This window comes from Ursus maritimus, unplaced genomic scaffold (genome assembly GCF_017311325.1).
Source record: "Ursus maritimus isolate PB19 unplaced genomic scaffold, ASM1731132v1 scaffold_24, whole genome shotgun sequence".
Lineage (NCBI taxonomy): Eukaryota > Metazoa > Chordata > Mammalia > Carnivora > Ursidae > Ursus > Ursus maritimus.
Genome location: NW_024424897.1, coordinates 34,165,565 through 34,190,095, shown reverse-complemented (window position 1 = coordinate 34,190,095; position 24,531 = coordinate 34,165,565). Strand labels below are relative to the sequence as shown.

The 24,531-nt window shown below is 38.0% G+C and overlaps 1 protein-coding gene across 7 annotated transcripts in view; it reads left to right on the top strand.

The window, feature by feature from the left end:
• Positions 1-24,531, top strand: part of BCAS3 (BCAS3 microtubule associated cell migration factor) — a 588,999-nt gene that overhangs the window by 305,220 nt on the left and 259,248 nt on the right. For all 7 annotated transcript variants that reach the window (XM_040640930.1, XM_040640931.1, XM_040640928.1 and 4 more), the window contains 2 exons: positions 18,075-18,175; positions 20,675-20,871. In XM_040640930.1, the coding sequence (XP_040496864.1) occupies positions 18,075-18,175; positions 20,675-20,871 (298 nt within the window). The remainder of the gene's footprint in view (positions 1-18,074; positions 18,176-20,674; positions 20,872-24,531) is intronic.

Below are 24,531 nucleotides of genomic sequence, written 5' to 3'. Positions count from 1 at the left end.
CCGAAGGCAGACGCTTAAGGACTGAGCCACCCACATGCCCCGGTTCAGTAGGCTTTTAGAAATAACCCCCAAACTTCCGTGTGTGTTTACGGATTTCAGCTCCCTTCTGAGTTTTTTTTTTTTTTTTTTTTTTTGTTTTTTTTTTTTTTTTTTTTTTTTTTTTTTTTTTTTTGTTTTTTGTTTTTTTTTTGGTATGTAATTGGTAATTCAAGTACACTTTCTATGGAATAATCTTATCCCAGAGAGAGCATAGAAAGAAGTGATGAGGTTCCATTATGATACCCTAGACAGCATGACATGTAAGGAGGCAGTATTAATCATTCTAAAAGCTCCAGCCAGAGCCTTACTTTAAAGTATTAGTGTTATTTTGACAAAAATCTTGGTTTTTTATTATCCTAAAGAGAATTAAGTTCTGAGTTTCTTTTGAATAGTTGGGCTCTCTATTGGTATATCTGCTTTTAAAAAATGTTATTGCTTTACAAATCTCTTAGACTTCACTAGCACTTTTATTTTAGTCTTTATATATAATGTAGTAGATAGTAACTAAAGCTGGTATTGAGATTTATCTTATATATTGAAGTACGAAAATCACAAGTCAGCAGTGCACTTAAGGTTAGATTCTAGAGATCTTGATTCCTAACTAAATTTTGTACTGCTGTCCTACCAGCTATAACCATGAGAATAGAAATGGCAAATATTTTCCTTGTAATATAAAGTCACACTTCTGAGTTTAGAATGAAGTATTTGAGGGTATTTTACTATTCTGTTGTTTTATTGGTTTTACAATACAACGATGATACATTCTGAACGTATGGTACAAAAACGAAAAAAAAAATTATTGGTCTTATCTACCATGGTCATTGTCCATGCCCCGGAAAAGCAATTAAATATGCAGCACTTTTCTGAGCTACTGTCTTTCGGATGTCACATTAGATTTAACTTAACATCCTGGATTGCATCGCTTTTGTGGTATGTACCAAGTATGATGGAGGTACTCAACAATATTTCCTTGCATTGTCCATAATAAATATTTGCCCAAGAGTGGGTAGGGTGGAAGGGGAAGAAAGAAATGTTTTTCTCTTGTAGAGGAAACTTGTAATGTAGAACTTATTTAAAGAGTATTTATAGTCCATTGTTGGCCCTTGGGTGTGTCATACTGCTCTATCCAGGTCTGAATATCTGAGGTAGTTAAGAAACCACTTCAGACTGAAATATATTTGATGATTTCTCTTATTTATACTTAATTTTATCAACTGACATGTCCATCCATAGCGAGACAATTTTAGTGAAATGAATGGTGTTTTTCTTCAGGAGATTAAACGTTTAAGACGTTAACCCTGAATTTAGCCGTATATGTGTTGTATAACTTGGGGAACATTATGAAATTAAATACCTTTTCTTCAATGAGAAGATGTTGAATACTTAAATGAAAGTACCATCAGCAATATGCAGACTTTATAAATGATGGATTGAAAAGTTTGGATTAGAGTACCCTTTTCCCTTCTTCCTTTTTGTGTCTATGGGAGACATACTTCTTATTGATACCCAAATCTGTACATGGATCTTCACATCTATAGAATAGTTCATTGGGCTTTTCTGTCATTGCTGATTTATTGTCGAGATGTTTCAACATCAGAAGTCCTTTCTGTTACACTCTAATGACCTGTGTGCTCCATTCTGAAGTAAATCTTGGCATTTCTGTCATTTGCTTTAGCATTTACCATTTGCGGGAAAAAACAGTTTGCATGTCAGTCCACCTTCTGTCTTAATTGTCTTTAAAATTGAGAGGAAACAAAATGAAAGTTTTGTACTTTTAATTGTCTTTATTTTATAAAATTATAAGTGATATTAATATCTTAATATTCTTTAGGTTGTTTTATGACTTGCTTTTTTTCAGGTACAGGTGAGAGTATACATTCTTTTCCACGGATACTATTTCTTACCATTGGATTGGCAGATTTGGCAAGGATAGGACATTGATTCTGAGAGATTAAAGAAAAATAATCTGTAGGTCATAAGGCTACTAGTGTATGCATACCTCTGCTTCTGGTATCATTTATTCTATCCCACCTGAGTTTAAGGATCATGTATTCAGATACTGATATCCCTGAATGTGCATTTTGTCACTTGGGTAGCAGGAATATAGGATGGAGGGAATGGGGATATCTGTTTGCCCTTTTCTTTAAAACTAAGGAGCTGGAACAGAATGATCTGTGTCTGCTTACCTGCGATAGTGTAATGGGTTGATATTGGCAGGAGCTTGTGGTTTGATGTGCCATCACTTCCATCAGTAAGGTTAATTGCTAACAAATGACTAAATGGGAATTTAGGGGGAATGCTACAGCTGTCTGCTATGTTAGTGGTAACAGGAGTTCTGGCGCCATTTCAGGGTCGCTATTTGTATCTGTCTATCAGAGTTAGAATACAGTTGTTTCTCTCAGTTTCAGCCTTCTCTATAGAATTTCTGTCAATTGTTTGACTCCATTAAGTGTGGAGAGGAAATAAAAGCCTGAATGACCAATCCACCAGGGGCTATGGATAGACCCTTTCTTTGTCCATACTCAGAGCACTGCATTAGGTCTCATTATCCATTTATAATAAGTGACCTTTGCCCCCTGGGTCATTGAAAAATATTCAGTGCACTTTTCTGACACATAGGGCACCTTTCTCAGCAGACACATGAAACAATGGGACGTCTGGTAGTCTGGAGGCCTCGTACACATTGCAGGTTTTAAAATACACAGGCTTGTGCCAAATCACTTTGGCAATTTTGTTTTTCCTTTGCTCTTGCATGGTTCATAAATGGGCTAAGGGGAGTCTAATGTCTGGAAGATGAATGTAGTGTTCCTTTTCTTTCTTGTAATTGAAAAAAAATTTTTGCCATATTTTCCAGTTTTGTTTTCTAGAAAGGGTTTGCCTTCATCTCTGCTTTCGTCTTTCCTGTTAGAGAAAAACAGAGATTTGGATATAGAGCATGGGGAGAGCCATCATCTTTGGAAGGTGTTTGCCAAATATGCCCAGGTGCTGTGGAGTTTATCTGTGACTTGTTAAAAACCTGTTTTCTAGTCCTCTGCTCTGCCCAAACTGGTAGTGGTGAAATCTCCCTGTGAAAAAGTTGGGTGGGGAACCTGGATGTCTCAGTTGGTTAAGCATCCAACATTTGATTTTGGCTTAGGTCATGATTTCAGGGTCATGGGATCGAGCCCCACGTTGGGTTCTGCACTGGGTGTGGATCCTGTTTAAGATTCTCTCTCTCCTCCATCTGCCCCTCCACACCCCATCCCATGCTGGCTTGCTGTCTCTCTCTTAAAAAAAAAAAAAGGCAAGAAAGAAAAAAGTTTGGGAAAGGATTTGACCCTTTCTTGGTTATTATAGTCCAGATTTCTTCTACCAGGAAGCCTGGCACATCTGATTGTTCCAGCTGTAGCTCCTGGAGCGTAGAGAGACCTGGAAAAAGATGGAGATAGCATAGTGATAAGTGAATGAAATATATTTACAAAGTAAGAAAACTGTCATGTCCAGAGCTTCACGCTGCGTAAAGTGAAGGTCAGCCTTCCAAGAAGCTTGACTACCAGTAACTAACTGTGTGGCCTTTAAGTACAGTGTCCGTGTAAAGTACTGGTAGGAGTGTTTGCCTAAAGAATGTCGGGATAGGAAAAATTAAGGATTGAGACTACTTCCTTAGCAATTCATATGAAGAAGTTTTTAGAGTCATGTAAAGTATTTATAGAAGTATTTTTAAAGTTTAAAATCCATACATTTCATTAGTAAAGCCTTATACCTCTCTTAGAAGTGCACTTACTTTGCATTTAGTATCACATGTATGGGTTTGCTGACTTTATTAAAAAACATATGAGATACACAGGGATTCAGAGAAACCCAGCTCATTACAAGGAATCAGCAGCCACACTATCCAGGGGAACCCAGCTGTCTTTATTCCAGCAAAATAGTTTTCCTGTTAAGTGATGTGCTATAGCATGCTCTCAGATATTGGGACATAGAGGTGTTATCTCCAGAGAATGACCTTTGAGTCCCAGGACAGATTTTTCTCTCCAAACCAGTTATGGAAAACCACATACGGTTGACCCTTCAACAGCGTGCGTTTGAACTGCGTGGGTCTACTTATATGCGAATTTTTTTTCAATAGTATAGTACTGTAAATGTATTTTTTCTTCCTTATGATTTTGTTAATAATATTTTAATTTTTTCTAGCTGATTTTATTGTAAGAATACAGTATATAGTACATACAACATACAAAATACGTGTTGACTGTTTATTGGTAAGCCTTCCAGTCACAATAGGCAATTAGTAGTAAGTTTGGGGGGAATCAAAAGTTATACATGGATTTTTGATTGGGGGGCTTTGGCACCCCTAACTCCCATTTTGCTCAAGGGTCAACTGTAGTTGTCAGAACTCTCTCCACGACAAGAATTAATATATTAACTGGATTATAGCACCATTTGACAAATTGCTTACTAAATACATCAAAATTGATTGGACATTCTGTATTTGAATTGACAAATGGCTGCATTAAGAGAAGGAGGGAAATCCATTAATTATAGCTGCTCTCAACCATAGGAAATATAATCACATAAATATGGATTTTGTTAAAACAAAAATCTCTACTTTATGGTAGTGTTACTTATGTGCGTATCTACACTTCTTTGCCATTAATAGAAGGACTGCTCTTACCTACTATCCTTTAACTGATACAAAAATGACAATTTCTGCTGTGTTGTAGAGGTTTCAGGCTCTACTGACTGCAAAACAGTTTTTAGTTATTATTCCAGAAAAGTGGAAAATACCAGGCAAACTCTGTAGTTGATCCTTTTTGCTCAATTCTTCATTTTATCTCTATTTGTCCATCTTACATGTGCATTCTCATTTTAAGTCAAAGCTTTACTTTTGCTTTGATGCTGTATAAGCTTTTTATCATCACTGAATTTCTCCTTTCCAGAAAAAAAATTTTCTCATGATCCGTCTTACTAAATAAAGGTAACCACCCAGTGACCGAGGCATAAAGGAGGTGGGTGAATGCCATAGATTGTCTCTCTACAGTTAGAATCTGTTCTCCTTATTGTTGTCATATGACAGGAGGCTTTTTGCCATGTGATTTTGTGGAACTTGGTAGAGAGACGAGAAACACTGAGTTGCCTTCAGCCTTTATACCATCAGTTCCTTGCCTTTTCTACTATGCTTTCTTTGTATTTTATGACCACATGAAGAACACCAGAATCACTCTTATATGATGTCAAGTCTGGGTCAGAGCTGAGATTTATAAGGAGTATTTTGAGGCTAGTAGGGTTTTTTTGGTGGTGTTTTTTTTTTTTTCCTCTTGGGCACTTTGCTGCCTTCCAAGGCTATATTCCAGGTGCCAGTGGTCCTTCATGGTTATGTCAATATACTTCTAAATATAAAACCAATTCAATATTTTCTAAAATGAAGTCTTCTGATTCCTCAGGAATATTACAGAGAATGTAGAGCTGTGGCCCAAAGTATATGTTTCTTTGTTTCTGTCATTATATGTAAAGTTTCCTTGAATGTCTGTAACTTCCTTGTGTTGTGAACTCTTTTGGTCAAGGTAATTTTTCTGCATTGTTTGATAGCTTTGGATGGTATCTCAGATCAGGATCCATAGATGTTTATTAAGATGATAAAAATGATTATATTAAATTAAGGAGACATGGAACACAAATTATGGAGACTCTGAGTTAATGATATAGTAGGTATTTGGGGATAAGATCTTTCACATGTTTATATGAAAATTTTAATTTAAAGTAATGAACTCACTAGGTAAAGTCATGATGAATTGAAACAGTTTATACTTCAAATTAAAACATGGTCTTTGGAGTTTGCAGTTCTAGATTCCTTTTCTATTAACTGCTAGCTGAGTGATTTGGGGCAAATAACTTAACCTCCCTGGGCTTTTTAGTTTACCTGTCTTTGAAATGGGAAATTGACAATACCTGCTTTGCAGAATCGTTGCTAGACTAAATAAGATTATTTATCCAAAAAGCTTCACACATTATCTTGGATGGAATAAAAACTCACTAGAGATAGCTGTCGGTTGTAGTTGGTGTTAATTGAAGTGATATCCTTGTTCTCTTGGATGTCTTTCTTGTCTCTCTCAATTCCAAGTGCTTTATGACTGGAATCCTACCAGATGGCACTGCTAAAGATACTTTGTTGTTAACAGACAACAGTGAAGATAAAACATTTGTGCTAGATCATATCTCTTCCGTTCTTAAGTGGTCACCTGGGTAAGCGTGGCTCTATCCTAATATATGTGCATTTTCAAAACTATAGAAAGACATTTTACTCAGCAATTCTAATTTATTGATGCAAATTGAAAATTTCTTTTAGACTTGTTTTGAGTATCTTCCTTTCCTTAGTAATTTTATAGGGAGTGAAATTCTTCTTGGTTTACGGTGCATTCTAAAAGGCTTTACCCTGGGAATCCTTTGTGATAGTTGCCTTAACGCTCTGAAAGTTCTACTTAAAAATGTAAGACTCTCAAACTTAAGACTTCTAAAGTGCCAGAAGAACATTTGATTTTCTGAAAGATTATCATTGGAATCACTGTTCACTATTCCAGTAAACCTTTCATTTTTTTACTTCATGTTCTTGAGGTTTATAATAAGCATGTATTCATATAATATTAATTAGGTGATTTTCAAAAAAATTTTTTTTGGAAAGCAATGAGAGAGAAAGATGAAGGAGAAGGGAAGGAGGGGGGAAAGGAAGGCAGAAAAAGAAAGAAGGAAGGGAAAGGAGAGATGAAGGAGGGACAGACTATTCGAATTTGTTATAGAGAATAGAAATTAAATGTTATCCAGTAAACCAGAGCTAAAGGAATTACCATGAATGATTCTCACACATACAGTGCTGTATGAAAACAACATAGTTCTGGATACTTCACACATCTCATACCCTAGCCAAGAAAAGAATCAAGATGACTCTGAGTCAGTCTGCAGATCAAGACATATCTGCTCAGTTTTTTTTTCAAACCTTCACACAGCAGTCTTTTTATTTTATTTCATTTTATTTTAATATTTTTTATTATATTATGTTAGTCACCATACAGTACATCCCTGGTTTTTGATGTAAAATTCAATGACTCATTAGTTGCATATAACACCCAGTGCACCATGCAATACGTGCCCTCCCCACCACCCATCTCCAGCCTATCCCATTCCTCCACCCCCTTCCCCTCTGGAGGAGATAATGCTAAGTGAAATAAGTCAAGCAGAGAAAGACAATTATCATATGGTTTCTCTCATCTATGGAACATAAGAACTAGGAAGATCGGTAGGAGAAGAAAGTGATAAAGAAAGGGGGGGTAATCAGAAGGGGGAATGAAGCATGAGAGACTGTGGACTCCGAGAATCACACAACAGTCTAAAAAAAATTTAAGTATGGAAATGTTCAAGCATCCACAGAAAGACAGTGACCCGTGTAACAAAGCTACCTACTACCCAGCTTCAGCAGTTAACAACGTTGTCCCTCTCTTGTTTTTTTTCTGTTCCTTTAAAATCTTTTAAGATTTTATTTTATTAAAAAAATATTTTATTTATTTATTTGAGAGAGAGAGCGAAAAAGAGAGAGCGTGCACAAGCAGGGGTGGGGAGGGGCAAAAGGAGAGGGAGAAACAGACTCTCCATGGAGCAGGGAGCCTGAGGCAGAGCTCGATCCCAGGACCCTGGGATCATGACCTGAGCCGAAGGCAGATACTTAACCAACTGAGCCACTAGGCACCCCTAAAGATTTTATTTTGAAGTAATCTCTACACCAATGTGGGGCTCGAACTGACAACCCCGAGATCAAGAGTCACAGGATCTACTGATTGAGCCAACTTTGTACCCAAAAAATCTTTTTTTTTTTTAAATGTATGGCAGATAAAGTATTATGAGACCCACTATTGTATCTTTTCACCTACAAATATTTTAGTATGTATCTAATGATAAGGACTTAAAAAAAACTTAACTACTCGGCCATTACATAATATGTAGTTTACGCCATGGCAATGATTTGTGGAGGCAACTCTTTCTAGTAGTTTTACACTGCGGAGAAATAGAGGGGAGAGCAAACCTTTGAAACTGTTGTCTTGCATTTGGAAAGAGAGAAAACCCTGTGGTGGCTGTGGGCTAGTATTCTCTGTCTCATTCTTTCCCCTATCTTCCTGGTTCTGTGGATTTTCTGATTTATTTAGAGGTAAAAATTTGAACTTGTAGTTTCTCTATTGTGTGGAACACATTGTTGGATCCTTAGTGATTGTTTGGAAAGATTTCTATTATATTCTTACGTATAGGTTGCAAACGTTGATGTCTTCCACGCCTAAAAGCTTTTAACTCTCCATGCCAAGAGAACTTTACCTCTTTTGCTTAGGCAGGAGAAAATCTGTACTTAATTCTTCCTGCTGTATAATGATCAGGACTTATCTAATATGTAACTAGATACTAAGTACATGAAGCAGGGAAGAACCTGCATTAATTCTTTGCAAAAAATGATTTTGTCATTTTTACATTTACAAACAACTGCTTCCCCTTTATTTTTGTTTTTTGTACTTTATTGTGGAGGCTGGACTAACTACATTAGAGTGTTTGCTCTTCAACTATGCCATTATAGATGGGACCAAGAACAGTGAGTTTTCAATAACTGGCCTATTGCCTACTTACACAAATTGGTACATTGATAACTGAATGCAGTCTAATGACCAAAAACAGTGATTTTTTTTTTTTACCTTCAAGACATCAATTCACAAAAGTTTCTGCATATCCTCTACTCATCTTAGTCTCTTTGTAAAGGGTATTATATTTTATAGTGTTCCTTGAATTTAGAGTGGAGAATTGATTATTCTTGAAAGAAATGCATCTAACATAGAGGGTTATCTGTAAGAATTCATTTGCCATTATTGAAGGATTACAGCTCATGATTCTACATAGAATTAGCACTAGGAGACCTGGCTTCCAGCAAATAGTCATTTCCATCAACAGAAACACATACTACCACGTGTCCTTGAGCAGTTGCTAAAAGCTGGTCCTATGTTTGCTATCTGTGTGTGTGAATAGAGATAATGATAAATGGCTCTATGTGGAATGAGTAGGAGAATGAGTGTATATGAGCACGTCTACAACTCCCCCTGAAAGAAAACATCATCGAACCTAAGAAAATGGGGGGGGGGCGGGAATGTATGACTCATTATGCAATAAGCTCAACCTTTATTTCATACATTGGTTTCCATCTTTCATTGATATTCATCTGATTTCTCTGTTTTCCTTTCTTGACTTCCTGGATTGACTGCACTAACCGTAACAATTGGAGTGTGCTTATTCCATGACTTTTTATAAATACAAATGTTAAGTAGGTACACAGGAAATACAGTTTAAAAGGTATCCAGGAATATTTACTGAAAAATAAGCCGTCTCTGTCCCAGGCCTCCTCATCCCCTCCTGGGAGGCCACTCCTCTAAGTGATGCCTTGTATCCTACACTTCCGTAAAGGTGAGCTTTCGTAAGACTGCTTTTGTTGTTTAGACTTACATGTCTGGCTAGATTCTGCAGCCCATAGTAAGACAAAGTTGTTGTCCATAAACTACAGGCAAGGTATTATGTAGCCATAATGTGATCTTTTTAAAATAGTAAGGGTGGACTTTCTAAGCTGTCCTGCTATTGTTTTAATGTATATATAATATAGTTGTACTAAGAAATGAGTTGCCATAATACACATTAAATAGGCACTGTATACATCATTCCAGGTAAATAAACTCCACCTTGACCTTAATTGCAAATGTTTTGAAGGGATTGTTGCAGTCTCTTTAGTGTGAAATGTTTAGTAGAATAACCAATCTTGCTATTAGCATGAAGCCAGCATGTTTTATTCTTTCTCTTCATTCTACACTATTTATGGTGATGTTGAGCAAAACTAAATTGTGAACCCTTCCAGACTACCTCCAGGTATAACTTGTCCAGATGCTGTATGTCACATGACCGTTATGGCAGCCGGAATAACAAATGAAAGCTCCTTAGTTTATGTCTTCTGTGGGAATATTAGATGATGCCGTGGGGGTCGGGAAAGGAGACAGAGCAGGGCGGGCAAGAGACGCACCCAGTGTTGTCAGGTATTCAGCGAAATCTATTATCTCATAGGCAATGAGGATATGTCGTTTTTCTCGTTATATATTGCCTGTGACTGTTCTTCTGGGAATGTGGAATAAAAGGAAAGTGAAACCAGAGATGTACAATGACTGACTGTTAGAAAACTTTAATAATTAATTAGAGAACATCTATGGTACCACAGGGTCAGGGTGCAAGGGAAATCATCGATCCGTTTAGTATATAACATGGGTAAGGCTTGTTCCCTTTCATATATTGTATCAGTTCAGCTGTTGTTGCTTTGGTATGAGAGTTGGCACCTAATAAACAGAATAGCCAGTAATAAATAGTGCCGTGCCTTAACTCCGCTGTGTGTGAAATACAGTGAGTCCCTTTACGTTTAATAGAAACAGTTATAAATCAGAGAAAAACTTCCTTCTAGACTTAGTAGAAATAGAGTTGCTTCCTTAATAAGAATAAGGATGCTTCCCATTTCCCAGTGTATTTAGGTGTGTTATTTTTGACCCGAGAGCCTTCTCCCTTTTTAAAAAATTATTGTTTAAAAGGCCGGGGTTTAATTTTTGCCAGTTTGATAGTATGAAAGCCTGACTTGCTGGAATTTGCAAGTCTGTGACGACTACAATTTACCGTGCTTGTTGGCTGTTGTATTTCCTCTTTTGTGAATTGCTTGTTCATTGGGAAACGCCTATAGACCACGTTGCCTTTAGATGATTTGTCTTTTGAGCCTCACTTTTTAAACCAGATTTTGGGTTCTGTGCTAGGAAACTGCATTCCCAAGCAGTGTTTCTTCCTCAGGTCCCGAGTGCTTTCTGATCAGAAACAGTTTGGTAAAGAGCCCTCTCTTATTGTCTGGCTGCTGTATAAATGCTGTTTTTAATAAGTACTAAAAAATGTATTGAAATTTGTCTTTGGAAGAGAGTTTATCATTGTTGGCCTTTGGGTGAACTTTGAGCCTGAGCTGTTTCATTCAAGGCAATATGATGTCATTTAACTCACAAATTTCTCTTTTGGTAGAAAAAGGAATGTTGTTCCCCTAAGTAACTGAAAGGACCGAATAATGCCAGCACAACATTATTCACCTCTCAGGTCTCCACTAGAGATTTCAGTGTGGCGAAGGGTTTATTGTTTGGGAGGGTTGGTGGGGTTACGATAGGGAGTAGGAAACAAGCTGCATTTGGTCTTGAATCTTTCGAAGAAGACTTTGTTCCACTGCCCACACGGCTGCCAGTATGACCCAGCTCACACTCACTTCTCCAAATAAAAACCTTTGGATCCAACCATCATTTCTTCATATTAAGACTCCCTAAGTCTCTTTCTAGATTTATATGTTCAGCTTATAGGCATATTGTAGGTTTTTCAACAGGAGCTAAAGCAGAGAGTTGTATCTCACATAAAAAACTAGATACCAGTTGGACTAGCGTTTTGCCCCTTACTTGAGAAGAAGATTTCCCTGATTCCAATTGCACTGAGGTTCATTTCAAGGAGAATAGCTTTTTACCATCCCCTGAAGTTGGGAGTGTGGAGTTCACTGGCAGCAGAACCTATAGGAGGTTAGCTATGTCCTCTGAAGCTTCCAGAGTTCCATGTAAGAGAATTTATTACTGGGAGTTCAAGAAATGCACAGAAGAGTAGAACAAGAACAGAACAGAACCAAATAGATTTTTCCTTCGTTGGCTTCACAAATAAGTTCTGTGTTAGTTTGTGTTAAAAGGATGCTTATAACCTGTAAGTGGTTGGTCTGTTTATTTCGATATGCATTGTCAAATCTTTTTTTCTTTCATTGCTTTAAGAGCAAGTGGTGCTGGGAGCAAATAAGTATTCTGTTTATTCTTTCATCTTAACAGAATACCTAGACTCTGTGCGTTCTGTTGTAATCTCCACAGTTAGGAGATCTGGCTTTTTTCTGAATATCTAAACCATGCTCAATACACTAAGAAAAAGAATTACCTGCCCTAATATATTCAATATATTAATGGTAAAAACTTAGTCTTCTCACTGGAAGACTAGATATTTTGCAGGTGAACCTAGGTTACTGAGATCTAGTTATTACTTTTCAGATATTTTAGAAAGAATTTGGTTCTTTGGAATTGAGGATATACTGTTACCGTTTTGGGAAAAACATCCTGAAATGTCAAGAGATTTAAATTTCTCTACAACTAGTAATAACTCATTCTTTTTTTTAAAGATTTTATTTATTTATTTGGCAGAGAGAGAGAGAGAGACAGCCAGTGAAAGAGGGAACACAGGCAGGGGGAGTGGGAGAGGAAGAAGCAGGCTCCCAGTTGAGGAGCCTGATGTGGGGCTCGATCCCAGGACTCCGGGATCACGCCCTGAGCCGAAGGCAGACGCTTAATGACTGAGCCACCCAGGCGCCCCGAGTAATAACTCATTTTTGGAACCTTGATTTAATCTTACATATCCTAACCTACAAGTAATAGTCTATATTCATTCTATTAACCAGTGTTAAAAAGAAGACTTTAGAGTGTCTTTTTTTGTTTGTTTTATTTTGACAGAGAGAGACAGCGAGAGAGGAAACACAAGCAGGGTGAGCAGGGAGGGAGAAGCAGGCTTCCCACTGAGCAGGGCACCCGATGCAGAGCTCCATCCCAGCACCCTGGGATCATGACCTGAGCCGAAGGCAGATGCTTAATGACTGAGCCACCCAGGCGCCCCTTGAGTGTCTTTAGATGTCTGTTAATACAATGTTTATAACTCTTGGGGTGCTTGGGCGGTTCAGTGGGTTAAGTGTCTGATTTTGGCTCAGGTCATGACCTCAGGGTCCTGGGATCCAGCCCCACATCAGGCCTCTTCTTGGCAGGGAGTTGCCCCCCCCCCACTCGTGCTCTCTCTCTCTCTCTCTCTCTGTCTCTCAAATAATCTTTTTAAAAAAGATTTTATTTATTTATTTGAGAGAGAGAGAGCACGAGCAGGGGGAGTGGCAGGCAGAGGAAGCTGATGCGGGGCTCAGTCCCAGGACCCTGGGATCATGATCCAAGCCGAAGCAGACGCTTAACTGACTGAGCCACCCAGGTGCCCCAAATAAATAAAATAAAATCTTAAAAAAAATACAACGTTTATAACTGTTTAATTTAGCAGTTATTATTTGAGTAGCTAATACTTTGTAGCTGTAGTTTAACAGCATCTAAATTAATACTTTTAACTTTCTCTAACTCGGAAATACTTTTATATGGGTAATTTGTAAAAATTCTATACTGATTGATTCTTACGTTATGGAACAGAAGACATCTAAAAATTCAAAACCAGAGAACTTGTGCAAACTATTTACATATTTGAGAAGTTATATTATGAATTGACATTTCCACTTTATAATATTGAGAATTTTGTTATGTGGGATTCAGACATGGGGTCGTTAACAAAGGAGCATTTCATCCTTCTGTTCATAATTTTACTTATGTTGTTCTACCGACTTGGAAGTTTTTTGGGTTTTGATAACAGGACTAATTTGCAAAGCTCGGCACTGAAGCGGATTTGTTTTTGTTTGCTTTGCACATAAACACATATGAAAATATATAAATATATACATAGAAACACACATATGAACACATAGACACACCCATATATCACTGTAAGACAGCAAAATACACTTCGTGATTTTTTTAGCATTTATTTACCCACCAGAAGCCTGAGCTGCTTTCCTGAGAACACAATCTAAACAAAGTCTGGCTCACAGTTACCTCACGATGATGTGCTCATCCTGCCCTTCTTGTCGCTCTGTAGTTACCACATGCCTGTGTGCAGAGGCAGTGCTTTTGAAGTTGTATTCTCTCAAGTAAATTGGCAGGGTAGCCTTTCTAGTCAGATGGATAGGTTTGTTTTAAATTACTGTTCCTAAGGCAGGGAAGGAACATGGCAGAGATTTTTATTACAAAATTCCATATTCTTTTCCTGTCTCAAGTTTATTAATGATCTAAGAATAGTTGGTAAATGTAAAAGATACTGAACATTTTTCTGTATATAGAAGATGTCTGTGTTGGTCCATTAAACTCAGGCTTGTGAGACGTGGAACTTAATTTTTTTCGATAAACAAACTCTCTTATGTAATTCTCTTTTGTGCCTTCTTTCTAACGAGTGTGGAAAAATTAATCTAAGTCAGTTATACCTCCTCCAAAATTGCTTCTAAATTCTATAGGACCTGCAGAGTGCAAAGATAAGAGATGGGAGAGTTGGAGATGTTTTATCCTTATTGTTGTTACCCCTGGGATGTCCCAGTTCCCAACTGGTCATTGGTTACTGGTTCAGTAGGTCTCTGTGGTATCCATCCTTGTTTCCACTTCAGAGCCTTTTCAAAGCCTGTCAGTTCTCTGGATCTCATCCATATTCCTCTTGTACACATACACAGTATTATTCTCAGCTGATCCACAGGGAACTTGGAGAGGTTATCACAGACTTGACTGTGTAGACACACAGTGTGCACACCTCTTCTTCTCTTGAACCATGTGGGATCTCTTGCTACTTCCTTGAACTTTACCCAAGAACGAAGATAGGATTTTTCACAGATGTTTTATCCCTAAAACTCCTGGGATTCTGTCATTTTTTTTACCCTTCTTTAAGGACCCTCTTTTACCCCTTTCTGCTGATGGCACTCTTGCTCTAATCTCAATCTCTCCTAATAATTGACTAGTTAGAGAGTATGGAAGCCTTGCTTTTAATTATCATACTTTCAGGGTTTTTTTTTTCTTATGCCAGGGTCAAGGTTTTGAATTCTTTTTTCATCGTGACTTGGTATGTCATTGCTTCCTTAACGAGTGAACATGGAATGTTCTTCCCACCTGGATTGGGGAAAATTTTTAAACACAAAGAAATATGAGGGAGAGGGAAGGATATTTATTTGATATTGAAAATGTTATCCCATTGCACTTGTATTTTATATTGTGAATCTTCTGGATGCTTCAAAGCTATTGGAAAACTATTTTTTAGTGAACATAAGGTATGGAACTCTTAAAATCTCTAGGAATTCACGATTCAGATTTAATGTTTCATAGATATGTATTTGGTATTTTTATCACTTTCTTTGGAAAGTAGGGGGACGGTTGGCAGGAGGAGGATTCTTTTTCATATTATTCTTTTTTGAACTTTTTACTATGGAAAATGCCAAGCATACACAAAATTAGAAAATAATAATATAATGACTCTCCTTGTACCTGTCATCCAGCTTCAGCAATGATCAACTCATGACTAATCTTGTTTCATCTACAATCCTACTCCTTACCCCTTCCCTGACACTGTATTCTGTTTAAGTTCATCCCATTTTGATAATGGATAGATAAACGTCCATCCATTCTGGTGTCCTCATTTAGTCCGGACTCCAAAATTCCATTCACTTAATACTTACAGAGTGCTAATTCTGTGACAGGTACTAGCCTGGGCTCAGCATATATAGAATGCAACGTGAACTCTTGAAAACATTCTCATTAAATACTAGTTAGTTATACAAGGATGTAATTTCTCACTTCTCTTTACACACTTTCTAATGTCTTTCAATTACCCTAGCTTTATTGGGGGAAAAAAGCCCGAAGCCACCTGCTGGTCCTCCCTCCCCACCCCCTTTGTTTTACTGACTCATCTTCCATTCTCAACCTGCCTCACCACACCCAACCATGTCAGCCTCCTAATAATTACCAAAACATTTTCCTTATGCTCCCACTTCAAAATCTTTGTACTTGATAGTCTCTTTGTGACACTTCCCCCTCAGATATCTGCATGGCCTATTCTCTCACCTCTTTAAAATCTTCTCCGCCCTCAGCTCCTTTCCAAAGTATGTCCTGACCTTTAGATATTTGTCCTTAGTCACCTTCTTGACTACTATTTATAGAGGGTTTGGAGGACCCACTTGTTCTGTTCTCTATTAAGAACTTAATATGGGGGCGCCTGGGTGGCTCAGTTGGTTTAAGCGTTCGATTCTTGATTTCAGCTCAGGTCATGATCTCAGGGTTGTGAGATTGAGCCCCACGTTGGGCTCTGTGCTCAGTGGGAGTCCGCTTGAGATTCTCTCCTCCCTCTCCCTCTGCTCCTTCCCCCCGCTCGCTCTCTCTCTAAAATAAATAAATAAATCTTTTTAAAAAAGGAATTTTATTTATTTATTTATTTATTTATTTATTTATTTATTTATTTAGCATTTTATTTATTTATTTGACAGAGAGAGACAGCCAGCGAGAGAGGGAACACAAGCAGGGGGAGTGGGAGAGGAAGAAGCAGGCTCATAGCGGAGGAGCCTAATGTGGGGCTCGATCCCATAACACCAGGATCACGCCCTGAGCCGAAGGCAGACGCTTAACGACTGAGCCACCCAGGCGCCCCCCAAAAAAGAATTTTATATAAAATTTATTTATTGAAAAGATAACAAATGGTTTAGGAACAAAGCCTTTTGCAAACATAAATTTACTTAATAGTTTTGCAATATACACCAAAATTATTCCCAAGAGGATGCTTAAATATTAATTAGATAATTATTATGATGCTCTTTTCTTCACGATAATTGTTGAGAAGCATAAGAAATTAAATGTTATGCTTTGGTGATCACTGATGTTTTGTGCCAAATGCCAGCATACCTCTTAGAAGTAGAACTATGATTTTGAAAAAATAGTAGCTAATCGTTTTCACCTCTGCAAATCTTACACTTTAATACTATTTATCCCTCTCTGAATGGTAGTTGATGGCTTAGGTACCACTTCTCCACCAGCCAGTTAAGTAAGTTAGGTTTTTTTTGAGCGCGCACCCTTTAAAACCTTGCCCTAGGTTCTTCTCCTCTATTTCACTAAGATTTAGTTCTTCAGAATGCCTTGTCTGGCAAGAGTGCAGTGAGATTAGTATTCTCGGTCACTGCTTGTGAAGGAGTATAACTCCTAATAAGCATTAAGAGATTTAAATATGTTTATATCCTTTTATTTCGTTTTTAAGAATGTAGCCTAATGAATGTAGCATTTGTAGATGCATACACACCAATTTCCGGGTGATGGAAATTATGAGATAATTTTCTGCATCTCGTTCTTTTCTATTTCGTCTTTTTTAAATACTCATATACTTTTCTTCCTCCTTTTTTCCTTTCTTTCCTACTTCCCCCAGTACTTCACTGCTTTATTTCTCTGAGTATTAAAATCATAGATAGGGGCAGAGAGTATGAGAAATCACTGTGTCTTCTGCTCAATTTTTCTGTGAACTTAAAAGTATTCCAAAAAAATAGTCAATTTTATAATAAAAATAAATAAATACTATGGGACTTTAAAAAGAAGAGGCTACGTTTTGGGGGGGTAATATTTGGTTTATAGCAGCAACTCAATGTTTGTTGAATAATTTTATTGCTTTGACTAAGCAAAGGTTCTTCTTCATATGAGAAAATAGGCGCTTTGTATTTTAAGCCTATATTCTACTACTTAAGAATTGGGGAAACTACTGAAGTACCCAAGAAAATGAAATATTTCTTTGGATAAACGAAATGTTTCAGGAACTAGAAGTATTTTTCAGTTAAAAATGCATATTTATGGCTTTTAATTTATATGAAACTACTAAATAGACTCTTCAGGAATCTTGATGTTTGTTGTAAAAATTCCTTCCCAAATTATAGGAACTGCATCAGATTAATTTCTTTGTTAGTTGGAGATGATTGAAATGTCCTGAATCCCAGAGCATGTGTCACGGGGTTGTCACTCCTCCTTCATGTCCTCGTGCTGCTGAGGTGCAGTTGGCTGTTCATTTCTTTTACACTGATATCTGTCCTGACGAAATTCCTGGAGATAACTTTCCAAAGTGTACTCTTACTTGGAGATCTTTCTTACTCCTAAGAAATTGAGTCTTTCTTGTTCACTAATTATTTGAATTGCCTTGTGCATTAAATGTCATATTTTATCTTAAAAATTAACATAGGATCCAGGATGGTTGCAGCCACATGAATTTTTTCACGGCATGGGTTAAACTTGTTTAAATATGCTTTCTTTCTCCTACAGTGGTTCCCCCTGGAAGTCCGGGGCCCATTACTCGGCACGGGTCCTATGACAGTTTAGCTTCTGACCATAGTGGACAGGAAGATGAAGAATGGCTTTCTCAGGTAAAGCTCTAAAATGTTTGGCCTGTTAAAGTGACAGAAAACAGAAATCCATTGTCCGTGTTTGTTCTTGAATTCTAAGAACTTAAAAGTTATTTTCCTTCGAGGAAAATGGGCGGAATTGGGAACTCTTTGTAGGATCTCCAAGAATTCATCAGTTGTCTTTCCATATTAAGAATTTCTTATAAATACTGCTGCAAGGATACATATACATATATTTTATATGTATTATATATATGTGTGTGTGTGTGTGTGTGTGTGTTGTGTGTGTACATTAACTTTCATACAGAGGGCATAAAATATACATAGCTTTTAAACAATCCATTTATATCCCTTAGAACCTTGGGTTAATTTAGATGGACTGTTTGGATTAAAATGAGAATTGGCCTTGTTGAAACCATGAAGCCATTCAACAATGTGTGGGCTCTGTTTTGTGGAGCCAACATTTTCTGAAGATTGGGCCCGTACTCCGACTAGGAAAGGTCAGCCTTCTAATCTGCACACGTCCTGATCGTGCCCAGCTGGGCTCCTTTCCTCGGCTCCCGTGCTGCTGCCTCCAGTGGTCTCTGAGCCAGCCAGTCCTGTGACAGCTCCAGCTGACCCTTCCTCCCCTTGCCAGGTGAAGCTGTCTTCATCTCACGGGCTTTGAAATAAAAGATACTTGGGCAGATTTCAAAATGATGAGATTACGAATGACTTCATTACAAATGCTGTTATGTCTGCCTCCAGTCTGACATCATTTGGTGAAGTTAATGACCTGTCTCAGATTACCAATCCAAGTGGCTTTTCACCAGACAGGTGCCTCTGTGGAGGCCCGTGCAGTTTCACTGCTTTCTCGGGGAGGGGAGCCTCAAAAACTAAAGGGAATCTGGAAGCCGGGGCATTAGATTGTTTCTAGGTGACATAGGTTTCATGACACTTCAAGTACTCACGGGAAGCCCCTTGAAGGAGGGTCGATGCTTCGGTTCCTGGTATACGGAGGTGCCTCCTTCCTTGAGGATACCACGGGGGAAAAATGCTGGCAAAGAAACCACTGTCCTTCACTTCAACTTTTCAATTAGAAAAAGGGGTAATGTGTGCTGTCAGTGTGAAAGTATATACAATATGTTTGTACTGCACACAACAGGAGAGTGAATAGGAACATCTGGCCGTCGCCTCAGTGAAATTGCATAGGCATCTGTTTACCTCTCGGCTCTGTGACACGGATGGTTTTGAGCTTAAAATACACAGAATGCTTTATCTGTGGCCTAATTTACATTGCAGAATACGACTACTTGAATCAGAAATCGCTGTCCTAAATCTGAGTATTTTTCGCCCTGTGATTAGTGGGAATGTGAATATTGTTCCAAGACCATGATGCTTTTGCCCTTTAGGACTTACCAAACACAGAGCTGCACTCTGTGAACCTTTTCAGTTATGTTTTGTTAAGAATTCATCACTGCAATCAGAGAAATGTGATTAAATATAAAAGAACTCAGGACAAAACTAAGGCGCATGGGAAGTCAGTTCCATAAAGTGTGTATCCAGACGTGGATGTAGCAGTTAAAGACCTGGAGAGGTAGTCTTTCACCAAACGTTTGCATATTTCGTCTCTTCATCAAGTTACTCATGTATAAAATCATATGATATGTTTATCTTCAGATCATACTCTGTATCTTCTACTCTCTACTTTGTCTTTAAAGTCTTTCATGTTGGCACCATTCCCTATCCCCTCCATAGAGCATGAAATTCCTAAACATTTTAGCATTACTGTTTTGCAGCTCTTTAAATACCTGTGTCGATGTTCGTGGTAGTGGAGGAAACAGTCTAATTAAATAATGGTATTTTGAAGACCAATCTAGTCTGAGAGAAAGTATATAAGACTCTCTTCATTTAAAAGTTGATTTGGGGGATTTTGAGGGTAGCATAGTGAAAATTATAATATTTAATTATGGAAAGAAACTGGCTTTGGGTGTTGAAAATGTTTTCAGACCTCTTCTTTTCCTTGGATAGTTCAAGAACAACTTCAAGTTTGTCATGAGCTTGGTCCTCAGTGAAGGAATTACTTTTAATCTGTGGATTGATAGGTGTAGTATTCAGTGCATGCCCACAAAGTGGTAAGTACTGTCTGGAATGAATAAAGAAGGTAGTCCCTAGGGAGTTGATGATAGTTATATGAGGCAGGCAACTGGTCCTTTTACTCTTTGACTTTTGTGTTGTATATGTGTGTGTGTGTGTGTGTGCGCGCGCACACGTGTGAGTGTTCACACCCGTATAAATACATATACACATATGCACACAAAATGAATGTTTTTGTTTATTTTGGTAAAAATCGATAGAATGATGTACAGAACGTGCATATAGGCTGTGATTACCTTTGCCTTTTGATTGTGGATGCCCCGTACCTCTCCCACTTGGTTAAGATGGGCTTGGAGGGTGTTCGGAGACAGGATGGGGGAATCGCGAAAGGCTCTTCAAAGGAGGTCGTAAAACATTTGAATCATGATTCATAATCTGTTCCAGGTAGAAATTGTAACACACACTGGACCCCACAGACGTCTGTGGATGGGTCCACAGTTCCAGTTCAAAACCATCCATCCCTCAGGCCAAACCACAGTCATATCATCCAGTTCATCCGTGTTGCAGTCTCACGGTCCAAGCGATACTCCACAGCCCCTTTTGGATTTTGATACAGATGATCTCGATCTCAACAGTCTCAGGTAAGAAATAAAACTAGGGCATGATTTGACTGGATTAATATATTCATTTTTAATGAGCATCTTAGGTAATATTGACATTTTCCCTTTTGGCACAGTTTTATGGTGCAAAATATATCCACTGTAGCTTGTGATTCATTATTATTGCTGGGAATCTTATGTAGGATCTCCTTACAGTCAATAAATATTTGTGCTTCAGATGGTATGTCCCTAAATCTGATATTCAGTGGTTTTTTTTTTTAATCTCATTTTATGCTGCCTTCCTCATATTTCTAACTGCTTAAAGTCTGAGGGTGCCCTCCTTTCCCGATACTGACACTTCATCTTTCAACTAACCTTCATCTGAATCCTGCTTATTCCTTCTTTTAGGCTTTAAAAAGTTTTTGAATGAGAAAGAACTGATATAAATTCACTTATAGTTTATCATATATATCATATATAAATATTCATATATATATTTATTCATCATATATATTTTCTGACCCTCACTTGTAAGAATCATAGTACAAGGCGTACGATATATGCTTTTTATTATTAAATATTTTTTCTAATGCAACTGAGAACTTTTTGACTTTTGTAGTCTCAGGTTTGCTTACCAGTTTAATTTGTTATATCCAGACCTGACACATTCTGGTACAACAGTGAAGGGCTCAGTCTAATGCAATGTAATCTCCCTTTCCTTGTCTTCTCTTATAAAAAGTTCTGTGATGTGTCTTACTTGAATCTAAAATAGACCTTTTTCTTACATCTCTTTAAAAATTATGGAAAAATGTGTCCCAATTATATATTGGAAATATGTTTTTATATACCTCTGTCGATATCTGTTTGTCTAACAATACAAAAGCTATTGCAGAGGTGGATTAGGCCTAGATGTTTCTTCCTTAAGAATTATTCACGGCGGGGCGCCTGGGTGGCTCAGTCGTTAAGCGTCTGCCTTCGGCTCAGGGAGTGATCCCGGAGTTCTGGGATTGAGCCTCACGTCAGGCTCTTCCGCTGGGAGCCTGCTTCTTCCTCCCCCACTCCCCCTGCCTGTGTTCCCTCTCTTGCTGGCTGTCTCTCTCTCTCTCAAATAAAATAAATTTTAAAAAAATCTAAAAAAAATAAAATAATAAGAATTATTCACGGGGTGCCTATCTGGCTCAGTCTGTAGAGCATGGGACTCCTGATCTCAGGGTTGTGAGTTCAAGCCCCACATTGGGTGTAGAGCTTGCTTTAAAAATAAAAGAGGGGCGCCTGGGTGGCGCAGTCGTTAAGCATCTGCCTTTGGCTCAGGGCGTGATCCCGCAGTTCTGGGATCAAGCCCCACATCAGGCTCCTCTGCTGGGAGCCTGCTTCTTCCTCTCCCACTCCCCCTGCTTGTGTTCCTTCTCTTGCTGGCTGTCTCTCTCTGTCAAATAAATAAAATCTTTAAAAAAAAATAAAAAATAGGGGCGCCTGAGTGGCACAGCGGTTAAGCATCTGCCTTCGGCTCAGGGCATGATCCCGCTGTTGTGGGATCGAGCCCCACATCAGGCTCCTCTGCTGTGAGCCTGCTTCTTCCTCTCCCACTCCCCCTGCTTGTGTTCCCTCTCTCGCTGGCTGTCTCTATCTCTGTCAAATAAATAAATAAAATATTAAAAAAAATAAAAAATAAAAATAAATAAAAATAAATAAAAAATAAATAAAAATTAAAAAATAAAAATAAAAGAGTAATTCATATAATGGAACATGTCTCCTATAATTCCTTTTTCAGAGGCTTAACTTTTTATTTGTTTGCTTTGTACTTAATTTCTTTCTTTCATACATTTTTGCTTTTTTTTTTTTAAACCTAGCATGTCTTCCAGCTTTTCAGAAGTAGAACTTTTCCCCCCAAGATGTCAGGCAATAGTAACAATACTGAGTGCTAGACCAGTTTTCACTGATACCAACTGTAAAATGTAATCCAGTGTAGATAGTCCATTTTTAGGAAGTTATCAGTCCTCAACTTAATGATTCAGTGTATAGTCATTCATGTTTATAAGTCATGTGGGTACTCAAATGTTAATACTAAGGCATTTAAAATAGACAATCCATTAAACTATGTTTATTCTCTTTATTGAACTATTCACAAGATCCTTTTTTTTTCCCTGATGACTGTCATCTGGTACTATAATAAGCCCTTGTCTCTTTTCTCTGGAAGATATCTCTAGGTCTCCTATATACACAGCTCTGTTCCTTTGCTTTGTGACCTCCAGCTTGCTTAATGACTCTTTACTTCAGACATAGCCCTTCATCTAAGAACTCTCTAACTTGCTTCTTCAGACAGCTACTGTCCTCAGTCCTTTCTAGAATTTTCCTCAGGGGCTTCCCTTTTTCTTTACACTAAAGCATTCCTAGTATTCATCATTTAAATGATTTTAAACTGTACATATTTGATTAGAATATTGTCCTTTTGTTTTTGTTTTTTAAATAGGCTCCATACCCTGCGTGGGGCCTGAACTCACGACCCCAAGATCAAGACCTGAGCTGAGACCAAGAGTCAAATGCTTAACTGACTGAGCCACCCAGGCATGCCAAATATTGTCCTATTTATTGGATACATTTAAACTTTAGATACCTTTATACTGGGTCACAGGCTTATACTTTTTTTTTATTGCTCTTGTAATTTATATTTAAAAATGTGAGCATAGGGGCCCTTGGTTAAAACCTTAACTTCCATTAGAACACAGTTTTGATGGGAAATTCAGATTTGACTTACATCATTTGAATTTTAAGTGGCCTCTTTAGTACCATTTCCTGCCCAGCATCCAATTAGAAATCCAGCTATTTATATTCCCCTCATTCCTGTTTCCGATTGCTCTGAGTGCTTCACCTCTATTTCTTCTACATTTCTTTAGGCTTATGTACAATGGCACTATGGCTGCTAGCCTTATTTTCTCCTTTAAATTGTAAAAACTTTATTTAGATGTTTTTTATTCAACTGACCCTTTACACCTGGTACCCTGTCCTGTACACCATAAGATATCATTAAGAATTATGTGGTGCTCTTTGGAAAACAGTGTGGAGGTCCCTCAAAAAGTTAAAAATAGAGCTACCCTATGACCCAGCAATTGCACTACTGGGTATACCCCAAAGATACAGACATAGTGAAGAGAAGGGCAGTATGCACCCCAATGTTCATAGCAGCATTGTCCACAATAGCTAAACTGTGGAAGGAGCTGAGATGCCCTTCAACAAAGAATGGATAAAGAAGATGTGGTCCATATATACAGTGGAATATTACTCAGCCATCAGAAAGAACGATTACCCAACATTTGCAGCAACATGGACGGGACTGGAGGAGATTATGCTAAGTGAAATCAGTCAAGCAGAGAAAGACAATTATCATATGGTTTCACTCATTCGTGGAACATAAGGAATAGCAGGGAGATCGGTAGGAGAAGGAAGGGAAGAATGAAGGGGGGGTAAACAGAAGGGGGAATGAACCACAAGAGACTGTGGACTCTGGGAAATAAACTGAGGGCTTCAGAGGGGAGGGGGGTGGGGGGATGGGCTAGCCTGGTGATGGGTATTAAGGAGGGCACGTATTGCATGGAGCACTATACGCAAACAATGAATCATGGAACACTACATCAAAAACTAAGGATGTGCTGTATGGTGACTAACATAACATAGTAAAAAAAAAAAAAAAAAAAAAAAAAAAAA